General features: G+C 43.0%; 1 protein-coding gene across 1 annotated transcript in view; it reads right to left on the bottom strand.

Moving 5' to 3' along the window:
- Positions 1-16,393, bottom strand: part of ACSBG2 (acyl-CoA synthetase bubblegum family member 2) — a 63,561-nt gene that overhangs the window by 21,188 nt on the left and 25,980 nt on the right. The window contains exons 3-6 of the mRNA XM_010601033.3: positions 10,825-10,925; positions 8,866-9,095; positions 4,880-4,968; positions 1,250-1,370 (exon numbers count right to left, since the gene is read on the bottom strand). Of these exons, the coding sequence (XP_010599335.2) occupies positions 1,250-1,370; positions 4,880-4,968; positions 8,866-9,095; positions 10,825-10,925 (541 nt within the window). The remainder of the gene's footprint in view (positions 1-1,249; positions 1,371-4,879; positions 4,969-8,865; positions 9,096-10,824; positions 10,926-16,393) is intronic.

The raw sequence follows: 16,393 nt of genomic DNA on the forward strand, positions 1-16,393 counted from the left end.
GTGAAACATTGCTCTTTGTTCTGAGCTGACCTAAAACGACCTGACCATTCTCCCTCCATTACTGGGTTCTTCTGGGTGGGTATCAGTAATCTCCAACAGTTAAAGACAGACAAAGACAACAGCTTCCATACCAGGTGGTATTTACAAGAAAAACATGACTCAGGTGGAATTATGCTACACAATCATGAAGGAAGTGATAGCTCTCCCTGGAACAGTATACTCTGCGACATTCTAGAGGTATGATTCAGCTAACTTCTAGTTGGAGTCTAGTAACAAAACCAACCATTTCCCATCAAGACCCTGACTCGTGGAGATCCCATGTGTGTCAGAGTACAACTGTGCTCCATAGGACTTTCAGTGGCTGATTTTCCAGAATCAGATCACCAGGCCTTTCTTCCGAGGTGCCTCTGGGTAGAGTCGAACCTCCAACCTTTCAGTTAGTAGTTGAGTACATTAACTGTTTGCACTATCCAGGGACTCCTCAAGATGGAGACAGGCAACAAAAATCCTCCGTAAAACTGGCTGTACAAATGGCTGGAACCCTCTGCCCAAAAATGAAATGTAGAAGCCCCAAGACTTTCTACAACAGCATACAATGATATTACAAGGGGGAAAAAAAAAGAGTAAGATAGGAGCAAAGTTTCACTGTACATGAAGAAAGCTCACCCGAGGAATGTCACTACAAAGCAAAGGAAAGTTATAACTGAATGTTGCAACATAAAATTAAAAACAGAATGAAGCAAACACAGCTAGTAAGGAAGAGCACAAAGTAAACATACAAGCACTCAGGGAAGAGAGAGCCAGGCATCAGAAAGAGGTGAAACACGAAATGGTAGAGCTTAGGAAAGAAACAGAAGAAAAAGAACCATTTCAGAAATGAAGACTATTACAAATAATGAAGAAAATTATGAGGAGCACAAGGTGAGAAATAATTAAGCTTCTAAAAGAAAAATAATAAATGGGGGGTGTATATAAAATAATAATAAATGCATTTTTAATGGAGGCTGAATAGGACATTAAGTTAATCTAAGTTGGAAATTAAACTCCTCCACCCCAGCCTATTTCCCCCAAAAGCATCTTTGCAATTTTACCAATGTGAGCATAGAGGACTCTTACTGAACCCATCCATGGGGCAAACCCCACCAACCCACCTCACCTTTGGCATCTACCTGCGAGCAATCAGATACCTGACCAGAACCCTGAGGTTCCCCTGGGTGACTTTGGCAGGCAGTGCTGGGTAGGGGTTTACCGAAAGGATTTTCTGTAACTGTTGGTCATTTTCAACCAGTAAGATGTTCACCTTGGCGTGATCGATAACATATTGACAGGCCTCGGGAGAGTTGGTGGCATAAATGCCAACACAGAGGCCCCTGGGAAAAGAAAAGGCACGTGTGTGTATGTGAATGAGTACACACACACATACACACACACATCTTAAGGTGAGAATGGCCTATAAGTGGGTACGGGAGTTACACAGGTAAATTCTGAGTTTGCATTCTTGGTGTCAGCTTCCCTCCCTCAACAAGTTAACAGTGATGAAAACAACAAAATGAATATTACGAGAATGGCAGCTCCTATGATGCCATTATGACATCAGGCAATGGAACCCTCACCAAACCAAAATCAAACCCGTTGCTGTCTAGTTGATTCTGACTCACAGCTAGTAACCCTATAGGACAGAGTAGAACTATCCCATAGGGTTTCCAAGGCTGTAATCTTTATAGAAGCAGACTGCCACATCTTTCTCCCTTGGAGTGGCTAGTGGGTTCGAACCGATCACCTTTTGGTTAGCAGTTGAGTGCTTAACCACCGTGCTACCAGGGCTCCTTGGAATCCTCACAGCACCTCCATTTTACAGATGAAGAAACTGAGGCTCAGGGCAGTGAAGTTGTTTTTTTCCAGGCTACACAGTAAGTAACTGTCAGAGCTGGGATTTGAACCCCACTCAACCATCTGGTCCCTTCACTCGCAGCCCTTTGTTCTTGCTTTAAACCATTCCAGTGGGTGTATGGCAGTATATCATTGTGGTTTTAATTTGCATTTCCCTGATGGCTAATGATCTTGAACATCTTTTCTGGTACTTATTGGGTAATTCCCTTTGTGGCATTCCTGTTTAAGTCTTTTTCCCATGTAAATTTTTTTTTTTTTTGTCTTTTTATTACTGAATTGTCTAAGTTTTTTATATATTCTAGATACTGGTCACTTGCCACATACAAGTTTTAAGAATACTTTCTCCAAGTGTGAGGCTTGCCTCTTCATTTTCTTATTGGTGTCTTTTGATGAGCGGAAGTTTTTAATTTTAATGAAGTTAATTCTAACTTTTGGTGAAATTTTATCAATGTTTTCTTTATGATTTTTGCTTTCTGAGTCCTAGGAAACTTTTGGTTATCCCCAGGTTGAGAAGATATTCTCCAATGACTGTTTTTCTGGAAGGTTTATAATTTAACTTTTATGATTAGGTCTTTAATCCATCTACATTTAATTTTTTGTGTATGGTGTGAGGTAGGGATCAAGCTTCATTTACTTTCTTGTATGGATATTCAGTTGTTCCGCATCAGTGGATTACTCTGGCATCTTGGTTAAAAGTCAAAGACCACATATGTATGGGTCTATTTCTGGTTTTTCTGTTTCATTGATCTATTTGTTGTTCTTTTAGTATGGTGAGGGAGTATGCAGGTTATAATTACATGAAATAATTAGCCTCATCACTCTTTACAAGCACATACTATTTGCTAGGCACCATGCTAAGGGCTTAATAAGTATCATCTTGTTGAATCTTTATAACAGCCCTGGGAGGCATGGATTCATGTTGGTATCAGGCTTACTTTGATAGATAAGGAAACAGCAGAAGATCCAGGATTTGAACTCAGGCCTAATCTGCCACCAAGACTCAACAACTGCACCACACCCCCTCTCCTCTTGGGTATGGTGATTCAGTCCTGGAAAATGGGGCAAATCTCTTTATTTAGGCTTTTTTCCCAACCCACTATAAGGTAGGGGGGATATATGCTCATGAAATAATTTGGAAAATAGGAAATAACGTAATATTATAAAATCCAAACCAGTTGCTGTTGAGTCAATTTGTACTCATGGCAGCCCCATGTGTGCAGAGTAGAACTGTGCTCCACAGGGTTTTCAAGGCTGTGACCTTTTGGAAGCAGATCTCCAGACCTTTCCTCTGAGGTACTTCTGGGTGGGTTTGAACGGCCAACTTTTCAGTTAGTAGTTGAGTGCTTTACCATTTGCGCCACCCAGGGACTCAAAAAAAAAAAAAGACTGGTGCTGCTGGTTGGGTTAGAACCACCAACCTTTAGGTTAAGTAGATGAAGGCAAACCATTTGCACCACACAGGGATCTAACATAATATTAGAGCGTCTTTAGTCTCGACGTTCAGATATAACCAATGCTAATATTTCTTTCTAGTCATTCCCTCCAGTTCCTTATGCTGGCTGTTGTTATCTTGAGTTGGAGAGATCTGAGTTCAGGCCTCAGGCTCTTCCACTCAACCACTTTGTGATTCTGGGGAAACCACTTAACATCTCTAGGTCCCACATCATCTTCACCATCATTATTACTGGGGATAATAATAGTACCTACTGAATAGGTATTTTTTACTGAATAGGGCTACTGTAAGGATTCAATGAAATACCATGGCTAAAAGGCCAGCAGGTAATTACTGGTATATTATAGTTCCCATTTTTAAGCATAGTCATAAACATACAGCGCATAAATATTCTCCACCTGCCATTTTCCCCTCTTATAACACAGAAAATGTTTAAAGTGTGCTCTTCAAAGCCGTCATTTCCAACTCCTGCCTAGTACTCCATCCAGAAGGCATCCCACGGGTCTATCTCCAGTTGCTGAACACTTAGATTATTCCCAATTTTTTACCACCACCAATAACACTAGCAAGAAACATGTTCGTGTATGAAGCTTATATTTATCTCTCTCTCTTTTTTTTTTTTTTTGGCAATGTCTAGAGATATTTTGGTTGCCATGACTGGGGAGGGGGGTGCTACTGGCATCTAGTGGGCAGAAGCCAGGGATGCTGCTCTAGTTCTACAATGCACAGGACAGCCCCCTACAACAGAGAGTGACCTGGCCCCAAATGTCAGTAGTGCCAAGAGGGGGAGAAACCCCAAGGTAAACGAAGACCATTGATCTTTTTCTTTTAGGGGTCACCTTCAGGCCCAAGCACTAAACATGGCAAGTTCACATCAGTTTTTCTCACCTGGCTTCAAAACACTTAGGACAGGATGACCACACCTGTGTTCTAACTTCTGGTCTGGTCAATCACCATTCACTTAATTACTTAACTGAGCTACCTGGTGAACCAGCCCTGAAGGTGAACAAAACACATTCCCTGCCTGCGGGGCGCTTAATATCAGGGCACGTCAGCCCCTTGCCAACTCCCAGCTGCAATCAGAGAAGTTTCCCCCTTTTATTTGTTTATTTATTTTTAAGAGCCATTCAGATCTGGATTCAAGTTCTGGCTCTATTGCTCACAGGCTGCATAAGCCTCAGTTTTTTCATCTGTAAGTAGGGAATTACAGGACCCAGTTCACATTGCTGTTGTGAGGTTTTACAGGAGCATAATGACTAGCACATAATCAGAAATCTCTAAATGTTATCTGTGATTGTTAGTTGATTTGTGAAAATTCTGCAGCTGAAGAAAAAAGAAGTCTAAAACCTCTGATCTAATGGATGCTATTACCTATGGCCCACGACCCGAATAACTTGTTTGTGTGTCCATTTTGCCTGCTAACCTGGGGCTCCACCTGAAATTTCTTTTCACATCTCAGTGTGAACCACCCCAGGGGTGCCAGGCCCAGAGTAGTACCTTGTCAACATTCACCATGAACCAAACCGATGGTCTTACCCTGCTAAGATGGCGCCAATAGCAGCAATAAACCACTCAGCTGAGTTAAAACCCAGAATGCCAACTGCGTTGAAGCGCTTCAAGCCCAGCTGGAAAGGCAAAAACAAACAAACAGAAAACGTAAACATGGAGATGTTTTGCTTCTGGGTGTACTGTCATTGGGACATGTAAAAGCAAAGTCAAAAGCACACACAGTCACTTGGGGGGAAGCCACTGTTGAACTTAAAATCTGGGGTGTGGCAATTTTGTGAATATATAAGGGTTCTCTACCTCCATCTACCTACCAGTACCAGTTGCCATTGAGTTGGTTCCAACTTACGGCAACCCCATGTGTGTCAAAGTAGCACTGTGTTCCTTAGGGTTTTCAATGGCTGAGTTTTTGGAAGTAGCTCAATAAGCCTTTCTTCTAAGGTGCCGCTGCGTGGACTTGAACCACTAACCTTTTGGTCAGTAGTCAAGCACTTTAACGGCTTGCATCACCCAGGGACTCCTGATGAGTACACTAAGAGTTGGGAATCATGGGGGCCATCTTAGAATTCTCCCTACCCTGCCTATCAAATTTGCCAAGATTAACATTTTTGATAATATAATGTTAGCAAAAATACAGGTAAACAGATTTTCTCATACATGGTGAGTGAGTATATAGAGACAACATTTTCGTAGGAATTATCCTACAGAGGAGGATTACTGTGGCACTATTATGGTAGCAAAAGGCAAGAAACAACTTCAATACCTGTCAGTGGGGGCTGGTAAGTCCATTCTGTTATGTACATATTTCCAGTCATTGTAAAGAATAAGGATTTTTTTTTTTTTTTATGCACCGATATGGAAAGATCTCAGAGTGTAGTAGGCAGCCTCCAAGTTGGCCCCCAAAGATTCTCACATCCTGGTATTTATGCTCTTGTATAATCCCCTCCTACATTACATCCAGGCTGGTCTGTGTAACCAATCAGATGTGGAAGAAGTGATGATCACATTATAAAAGATACTGCAGTTCCCATTTTGGTTGCTCTCTCTCTTTGGCATCACTCATTCTTGGGGAAGTTGGCTGCCATGTTGTGAGGACACTCAAGCAGTCTTATGGAGAGGACCATGGAGTGAGGAACTGAGGCCTCCTGCCAACAGCCAGCCACATGTGTGAGCTTAGGAGCAGATCCTCCAGCCACGGTCAAGCCTTCACACGATGCAGCCCTGGCCGACAACTTGACTGTAACCTCATGAGAGACCCTGAGCCAGAACTACTCAGCTAATCTCCTGGATTCTGGACCCACAGAACCTGTGCCATGATAAATATTGTTTTAGACCACTAAGTTTTGGGGTAATTTGTTATGCAGCAATAGTTAACAAATACATAGAGACACATACTATGTTAAGGGAAAAAAGTAAAATACAGAATACTGGGTGTACTACGCTACCATGTGTGTAAAAATTTGCATATACAAAAATATACAATATATGAAACTAAAAACCAAACCTATTGCCATCGAGTTGATTCCAACTCATGGTGACCCCATGTGTTACAGAGGAGAAGTGCTTCATAGGGGTTTCTTGGCTGTAATCTTTACAGAAACAGATCACCAGGCCTTTCCTCCATGGTGCCACTTGGGTGGGTTCAAATCACAAACTTTTCGGTTAACAGCCAAGCACAAACCGTTTGCGCCACCCATGGAACTATATCATATATACCAGGGCTTCCAGCTGGTTCGTGCCAGTTTGAACCCCTGCTGAGAATCTGCATTTCTAACAAGTTGATCTGATGCATTGAACACTAATGACTGCAGCCCAGATGAGTTGTGGAATGACATCAAGGACATCATACATGAAGAAAGCAAGAGGTCATTAAAAAGATAAAAAAAAAAAAGAAAAAAGATAGGAAAGAAAAAATAAAAGACCAAAATGGATGTCAGAAGAGACTCTGAAACTTGCTCTTGAACATCAAGTAGCTACAGTGAAAGGAAAAATGATGAAGTAAAAGAGTTGAACAGAAGATTTCAAAAGGTGGCTCAAGAAGACAAAGTAAAGTATTACAATGACATGTGCAAAGAGCTGGAGGTGGAAAACCAAAAGGGAAGAACACGCTCGGTGTTTCTCAAGCTGAAGGAACTGAAGAAAAAATTCAAGCCTCAACTTGCAATAGTGAAGGATTCTATGGGGAAAATATTAAATGACGCAGGAAGCATCAAAAGAAGGTGGAAGGAATACACAGAGTCACTGTACCAAAAAGAATTGGTCGACATTTAACTGTTTCAGGAGGTACCATATAAGCAGGATCTGATGGTACTGAAGGAAGAAGTCCAAGCTGCACTGAAGGCTCTGGCAAAAATCAAGGCTCCAGGAATTGACGGAACACCAATAGAGACATTTCAACAAACAGATGCAGCACTGGAAGTGTTTACTCGTCTATGCCAAGAAATTTGGAAGACAGCTTCCTGGCCAACCGACTAGAAGATATCTATGTTTATGCCTATTCCCAAGAAAGGTGATCCCACCAAATACGGAAATTATCGAACAATATCATTAATATCACAAGCAAGTAAAATTTTCCTGAAGATCATTCAAAAATAGCTGTAGTAGTATATTGACAGGGAACTGCCAGAAATTCAGGCAGGTTTCAGAAGAGGACGTGGAACCAGGGATATCATTGCTGATGTCAGATGGATCCTGGCTGAAAACAGAGAATACCAGAAGGATGTTTACCTCTGTTTCATTGACTATGCAAAGGCATTTGAGTGTGTGGATCATAACAAATTATGGGTAACATCGCAAAGAATGGGAATTCCAGAACACCTAATTGTGCTCATGAGCAACCTGTATGTGGGTCAAGAGGCAGTCGTTCGAACAGAACAAGGTGATGCTGCATGGTTTAAAATTAGGAAAGGTGTGCGTCAGGGTTGTATCCTTTCACCATACCTATTCAACCTGTGTGCTGAGCAACTAATCCAAGAAGCTGGACTCTATGAAGAAGAATGGGGCATCAGGATTAGAGGAAGACTCATTAACAACCTTCAATATGCAGATGACACAACCTTGCTTGCTGAAAGGGCAGAGGACTTGAAGCACTTACTGATGAAGATCAAAGACCACAGCCTTCAGTATGGATTACATCTCAACATAAAGAAAACAAAAATCCTCACAACTGGACCAATGAGCAACGTCATGATAAACGGAGAAAAGATTGAAGTTGTCAAGGATTTCATTTTACTCTGATCCACAATCCACACAGCAGTCAAGAAATCAAACCATGCACTGCATTGGGCAAATGGGATGCAAAAGACCTCAAGTGTTGAAAAGCAAAGATGTCGCCTTGCAGACTAAGGTGCGCCTGACCCAAGCCATGGTATTTTCAATTGCATCATATGCATGTGAAAGCTGGACAATGAATAAGGAAGACCGAAGAAGAGTTGATGCCTTTGAATTGTGGTGTTGGTGAAGAATATTGAATATACCATGGACTGCCAGAAGACCGAACAAATCTGTCTCAGAAGTGCAGCCAGAATGCTCCTTGGGACCACGGGTGGTGAGACTGCGTGATAGATACTTTGGACATGTTGTCAGGAGGGATCAGTCCCTGGAGAAGGACATCATGCTTGGTAAAATAGAGGGTCAGTGAAAAAGAGGAAGACCCTCAACGAGGTGGATTGACACAGTGGCTGCAACAATGCGCTCAAGCAGGCAGAGCAACAATTGTGAGGATGATGTAGGACCAGACAGTGTTTTATTCTGTCGTGCATAGGGTTGCTGTGAGCCAGAACCGACTCAACAGCACTTAACAACAACAACTAACCTAAAGGCAGTTTGAACCCACCCAATGGTGCCACAGAAGAAGGAAAGCCAAGATCACCCCATGGTGTTCTTTTCTGCAACACATGGGGTTGCCCTGAGGCAGCATTGACTTGATGGCAACGTGTTTTGTTTTCTTTTTGTCTGCGTGACCTATTCTGAATGAACAATTGAACAAGTGATAAGTGAACGAATGACTCATTTACCTTGAGCAAGGCTTTTGCAGCTTTCCGGCAAGCCTTGTAGTACTGGTTGTAATTCAGAAACTCCCATTCGTCATTATTCCTTGTTGCGAGGGCTGGATAAGTCCCGAAGCGCTCGGCTGACTCTCGGAAAAATTCTGGAATGGTCATCGGGGCCTCGTGGCCCGGCCCATGCTTTGTTAACCTCAAAAGGACTTCTCCATCACGATGGATGGTCCACAGCCGAAGAGCATCTGCAGACAGTCACCAAACAGTCACCAGGGCTTGGGTGGTAAAAGTTTTAATGCATTTAATAACTTTTGGGGGTTCTTTTGTATCTCAGGTGTGGAGTATTGAATTAATCAAAAACAACAAAAAACCCAAACCCATTACCAGTGAGTCCATTCTGACTCACGGTGACCCCACGTGTTACAGAGTAGAACCACTCCATAAAGTTTTCTTGGCTGTCATCCTTAAGGAAGCAGATTGCCAGGACTTTCTTCCACAGTACTGCTGGGTGGGTTTGAACCGCCAACCTTTAGGTTAGTAGTCGGCAAACTGGTTTCACCACCTAGGGCCTATGATTTAATCATGTTCCTTGGGTAAAGGCATATGGTCAATGCTGGTCCATTTAAGCTTCCTCTCTCTTTTTCATTTACCCCTTTGATGATGTATAATGAAAATCTTCATGCTTTCGAGAATGCTGAGAGATTGTATAGTGAACACCTGTTTACTACAGGTAGTAGACCACCACCTCGATTCCACAGCTGCGAACATTTTTATATTTGCTTTGTCGTGTATCTATCCATTCATCCCTCTGTTCGTCTATCATCCCTGGGTGCCAAACAGTTAAGTGCTCAGCTGTTAACCAAAAACTGAGCTTTCCATAGCTTGCCTCTGGCAGGCTTCCTGCTGCGGGGGACTGTCCCCAAACCAGACTTCCTATGCTTCAGCTCCAATAAATTGCTTGTTGTGCAACGATGCTACCTCATGGTCATATTTTTTTCCTTGCTCAGCCCTGAACTCCCTCAAACTCACTCCAGCCCTCCAATTCCCCCACAAGACGAGTCAGCATTGGGAGTCAGTGCCCGCTTACAACAAACGATGGTTCTTGTTGTTGCTGAGTTGATTCCGACTCAGGGTGACCCCGTGTGTACAGAGTAGAACTGTGCCCCTTAGGGTTTTCAAAGCTGTGACCTTTCAAAAGCAGATCACCAGGCCTTTCTTCCAAGGTGCCTCTGGGTGGGTTCAAACCCTCCTGCCTTTCAGCTAGCAGTCAAATGCTTAACCATTTGCACTACCCAGGGACTTCTCCAACAAACTGCCTAGTGGGAATGGAGGCAAAGGGAGGAGAAAAATATCTAAGAAATCAATGAGCAGTCCATCATACACCCCACCACCCCCTGGCCCAGCATCTAGTGTGAAACAGGAGGGAGGGGAGAAGCTTTAAATGGGACAGAAATGTAGAGGGACATCACTGGGATACTGACTGGGACACTTTAATGACCAAAATGGATTTTGAAAATTACTACCATTTGAGAGTGACTCTAAAAGTTACCAAAGAGCCCTGGTGGCACAATAGTTGAGTACTCAGCTGCTAACCAAAAAGTCGGCAGTTTGAACCCACCAGCTGCTCCGAGGGAGAAAGACCTGGTTGTCTGCTCCCCAAAAGATTACAGCCTAGAAAACCCTGTGGGGCAGTTCTACTCTGTCACATGGGGTAGATGAGCTGGAATCGACTCTTCAGCCACAGGCATGGTTGTTTTTGGTTTTATAAAAGTTGCCGATGCTGTCAACATTTCATCCAAGGTTGAAAAAGGATACTTGTGAAACAGAATGAGTGGAGGTGCTTCAGGATCACAGGGTGCCTCAAGTTTCGTTTGTGCAGTAGGACGGTTACAAGGTAAAGATAACAAGTTATCACTGTTATTATGGAGTCCCCGGGGGCTGTTTCTCATCTAGGCAGTCTCTACCACAACATACCTTGTGCTTTATTCATGCCTTCTTCTAGGACTTCAGCTTCCTCTTCTTGAGTTGTTGAGGTTCCAGCCCTTTCAGATTCACGGAGCACATTCTTCACAGTACTGCAAGGCAAAAAGCAGGCGACTTAGCAGGGCTGGCAAACAGGCTGCATATCCGAGGCCAGCTCCCATCAGCTGGTAATTTCTGCCTAGAATTCGGAGATTGTTTAGTCATGCCTGTCCTGGGTCTAGGAGAAGAGGAGAGTGGTTTGTATGCCAGATATAAGGGCAGTTGTAAAGTCTAGAGAATACTGAATGTGAGTGAGTTTCCAGAAGACTGTCTTAAAAGATCAGATTATAAGGGCCAAGTTTATACATAACCCTGTGGGTGAGAAAAGATTTTGAAGTCTCCCAAGGAAAAGGTACTTTCAAGGGAACATACATCTGCTGTAGTCTGCTTGCCTTAAGGATAACATAACATGAAAACCCAAAGGGCACAAAAGAATACAGGATGAATCTTGCATAGACATGTTTTTAATTTTCTACATGGCAAAGAACACCATAAACAAAATCAAAATGTAAGCAAAACAGCAAACTTGAAAAAAATATGTGCAATATATCTGATAGATAAAGGCCTGATTTCCTTAATATGTAAAAAGCTCTGATGAATCAATAAGAAAAAGACCAATAAGCCAGTGGGAAAATGGCTGAAGGACATGGACATATATTTTTCTATAAACAAAATTAAAAAGGCTTTTAAAAAGCAGGAAAACACACTCAATCTCAGCCATGAGAGAAATACAATAGAAAATATCATGATGCAATTTTCACCTATGAGATTAAGATCAAAACGGTTGATAATACCTAACATTAGTAAGGATGTGGGGAAACAGGTACTCTCACACATTGTAGTAAAAACTGTATGGAGCCCATCTGGAGAACACTTGTCAGTAATCAGACTTAAGATCACATGGTGTTTCACCCAACCTGAAGGTCAGTGGTGGTCTTGGCTACCCAAGATCCTTGTCCCCTCATTTAAATGACTCTGTTAGTGTACAAAGACTTTTGTACTTGATGAGGGAAAATCACCTTGTTTGATTCTCAATTTGTTAATTTTATGTTGTTATTGTTAGGTGCCATCGAGTCAGTTCCAACTCATAGGGACCTTACGTACAACAAACGAAACACTGCCTGGTCCTGCGCCATCCTCACGATCCTTGCTATGTTTGAGACCATTGTTGCAGCCACTGTGTCAATCCATCTTGTTGAGGGCCTTTTCTCTTTTTTGCTAACCCTCTATATTAATTCTATAAATCTATTAAACAACAACCTTCTAAACACATAACACAAATACATCATTACGTACATGTTTGGAGGAAGGTTGTTTCATGAGTTTATGAGCTGAACAAATCAAGATTTCCCAAGCCTTCCAACACTGTGGTTGTTAGCTACCACCGAATCTGTCCCAACTCATGGTGACCCATCCATGCACAACGGGATGAAACACTGCCCAGTCCCGCACCATCCCCATCATCGGTTGTGACCCATGAGGTTTTCATTGGCTGATTTTTGGAAGTTGATCACCAGCCTTTCTTCCTAGTCCATCTTAGTCTGGAAGCTCTGCCAAAACCTGTTCAGCGTCCTAGCAACATGCAAGCCTCCACTGACAGATGGGTGGTGACTGTGATTATCGACTCATAGTGACCCACGTAAATAGGGTTTTCTTGGCTATATTTTTTTTTTTTAAATAATTCTAAACCACTCAGAGTTGCCCAAAGCTGAGACTGGCTGCCTTGACAGGTAGTGAGCCCCCTGTCACTGGAGGTATGTGAGCAGATGGGCATGTTATGGAGAGATCGATGAGCTGGGTGACTTTCAGGGCCCCCCTCAACCCAGATTCCTATGGTCTGTGAATGGAGATGGCAGACAGAGAACTAGAAAGAGACAACAGACATCTTGGTGAGTTGGCGAGAGAAGCGTCTGGGCCGGAGGGCAGGCTGGCCCCAGCGGCCTGTGCTAGGACAGACTGTCAGACCTCAGGACAGCTGGTCGCTGAGCTGAGCTGAGTACCTGTCTCACTAGCTGGCATTGTGTGTTTGCTCGTCTAACCTCATATCTGGGTTCATTTCACTGTCATCATTGGGCCTGGACAACTCCATCCATAGCAATCACTAAGTAAATCGAGTACTTGCCATAGACCAGGCACTGTGCAATTTACAGCAACCTGTGAGGTGGGCTCTAGCCTCTACCCATGTTACAGACAGGTTAAGTGGCTTGCCCAAAGTCACACAGCTTGTAAGTGATGGAGCTGGGATTTGGACCCTAGTGGTCCAGTACCAGCCGCCCAGTACTCTGCCCCTTCTTCTTTTTGTTTTTCTGTTTTTTTTTGTGATATTGGTTACCAACCCCATGACATGTCAACACTCTCCCTTTTCGATCTTAGGTTCGCCATTACCAGCTTTTCTGTCCCCTCCTGCCTTCTAGTCCTTGCCCCTGGGCTGGCGTGCCCCTTTAGTCTCATCTTGTGTTATAGGCTTGTCCAATCCTATAACAGGTAAACCTCAGGAGTGAATTCACTGTGCCGAGCTGAAAGGGTGTATGGGGGCCATACTCTCGAAATTTCTCCAGTCTTTGTTGGGCCAGTAAGTCTGGTCTTTTTTCCTGAGTTAGGATTTTGTTCTACATTTTTCTCCAGCTCTGTCTGGGACCCTCTATTGTGATCCCTGTCAGAGCAGTCAGTGGTGGTAGCCGGGCATCCAGTTGCGCTGGACCCAGTCTAGCGGAGGCTGTGATAGTCGTGGTCCATCATCAGTCCTTTGATCAATCCCTCCCTCGTGTCCTTGGTTTTCTTCAGTCTCCCCTGCTCCTGATGGGGTGAGACCAGTGGAGTATCTTAGGTGGTCACGTATAAGCTTTTAAGACCCCAGACGCTACTCACCAAAGTAGAATGTAGAACATTTTCCTTACAAACTATGTTACTCGGCTGTAATCTTTGTGTTGTTGTTGTTAGGTGCCGTCGAGTCGGTTCCAACTCATAGCGACCCTGTGCACTACAGAATGAAACAATGCCCTGTCCTGTGCCATCCTTACAATCGTTGTTATGCTTGAGCTCATTGTTGCAGCCACTGTGTCAATCCACCTCGTTGAGGGTCTTCCTCTTTTCTACTGACCCTGTATTTTGCCAAGCATGATGTCCTTCTCCAGGGACTGATCCTTCCTGACAACGTGTCCAAAGTATGCAAGACGCAGTCTCACCATCCTTGCTTCTAAGGAGCATTCTGGTTGTACTTCTAAGACAGATTTGTTCATTCTTTTGGCAGTCCGTGGTATACGCAACATTCTTCACCAACACCACAATTCGAAGGCGTCAATTCTTCTTCCGTCTTCCTTATTCATTGTCCAGCTTTCACATGCATATGATGCAATTGAAAATACCATGGCTTGGGTCAGGCGCACCCTAGTCTTCAAGGTGACATCTTTGCTCTTCAACACTTTAAAGAGGTCCTTTGCAGCAGATTGGTCCAATGCAACACGTCTTTTGATTTCTCGACTGCTGTTTCCAAGTAAAATGAAACCCTTGACAACTTCAATCTTTTCTCCGTTTATCATGATGTTGCTCATTGGTCCAGTTGTGAGGATTTTTGTTTTCTTTATGTTGAGGTGCAATCCATACTGAAGGCTGTGGTCTTTGATCTTTATTAGTAAGTGCTTCAAGTCCTTTTCACTTTCAGCAAGCAAGGTTGTGCTATCTGCATAATGCAGATTGTTAATGAGTCTTCCTCCAATCTTGATGCCCCGTTCTTCTTCATATAGTCCAGCTTCTCCGATTATTTGCTTAGCATACAGATTGAGTAGGTATGGTGAAAGAATATAGCCCTGACGCACACCTTTCCTGACTTTAAACCAATCAGTATCCCCTTGTTCTGTCCAAACAACTGCCTCTTGATCTATGAAAAGGTTCCTCACGAGCACAATTAAGTGTTCTGGAATCCCCATTCTTCGCAATGTTATCCACAGTTTGTTATGATCCACACAGTTGAATGCCTTAGCATCGTCAATAAAACACAGGTAAACATCCTTCTGGTGTTCTCTGCTTTCAGCCAGGATCCATCTGACATCAGCAATGATATCCCTGGTTCCACAACCTCTTCTGAAAGCAGCCTTAATTTCTGGCGGTTCCCTGTCAGTATAGTGCTGCAGCCGTTTTTGAATGATCTTCAGCAAAATTTTGCTTGCATGTGATATTAATGATATTGTTCTGTAATTTCCACATTCAGTTTGATCCCCTTTCTTGGGAATAGGCATAAATATGGATCTCTTTCAGTCAGTTGGCCAGGAAGCTGTCTTCCATATTTCTTAGCATAGACGAGTGAGCACCTCCAGTGCTGCATCTGTTTGTTGAAACATCTCAATTGATATTCCACCAATTCCTGGAGCCTTGTTTTTCACCAATGCCTTCAGAGCAGCTTGGACTTCTTCCTTCAGTACCATCGGTTCCTGATCATATGCCAGGTCTTGAAATGGTTGAATATCGACTAATTCTTTTTGGTATAATGACTCTGTGTATTCCTTCCATCTTCTTTTGATATTTCCTGCATCGTTCAATATTTTCCCCACAGAATCCTTCACTGTTGCAACTCGGGGCTTGAATTTTGTCTTCAGTTCCTTCAGCTTTGAGAAACGCCAAGCGTGTTCTTCCCTTTTGGTTTTCCACCTCCAGCTCTTTGCACATGTCATTATAATACTTCGTCTTCTCGAGAGGCCCTTTGAAATCTTCTGTTCAGTTCTTTTACTTCATCATTTCTTCCTTTTGCTTTAGCTGCTCAACATTTGAGAGCAAGTTTCAGAGTCTCCTCTGACATCCATCTTGGTCTTTTCTTTCTTTCCTGTTTTTTCAGTGACCTCTTACTTTCTTCATGGATGATGTCCTTGATGTCACTCCACAACTCGTAATCTTTACAGAAGCAAATTGCTAGGTCTTTCTACTATGGAGCCACTGGGTGGGTTCAAACTGCCAACCTTTGGGTTAACAGCCGAGCACTTAGCCATTGTGCCACCAGGGCTCCTTATCTGAACATTAGCCGCAATTGATTTAATCAGATTCCCCTAAACATTTAAATAAAATCACAAATAGAATATATCAATTTGTTCCTATGAAAAACGTCCCCAGACATTGCCAACTGTTCCCTGGGGGACAACATTGCTGGTGCGCATCTGCTGAAAGTGATTCATCAGTGGTTTTCATGGAGAAACACTGTATTATTTAGTTTATGAAATACAGTCTTCTTGATACCAGAAACAAGTGGTAGGTCTAAGTTCTAGATCTGGGGTGATGTTCTCCAAACTCCAAACATCCCATCAGGGACAGCAAGGGCACACTGGGCAAAACCTCACCATAAATACAGGGGTAAGGGACGCACTATAACATCCACGCGGTACTAGACTAGCAAAAACTGGTTTTTTACTTCAGTAAAACTGGTTGCTTGCCAAGGCGCCTTATAAAATAAGCTTGGATGAGTCTCCATGGAGAATATACAGACAAAGTAAATCAATCAGCAGAAAAAAGCCAGCGGCCAACAAACAGAACTGCC

The sequence above is a fragment of the Loxodonta africana genome, chromosome 3 (genome assembly GCF_030014295.1).
Source record: "Loxodonta africana isolate mLoxAfr1 chromosome 3, mLoxAfr1.hap2, whole genome shotgun sequence".
In the NCBI taxonomy this organism is placed as follows: Eukaryota; Metazoa; Chordata; class Mammalia; order Proboscidea; family Elephantidae; genus Loxodonta; species Loxodonta africana.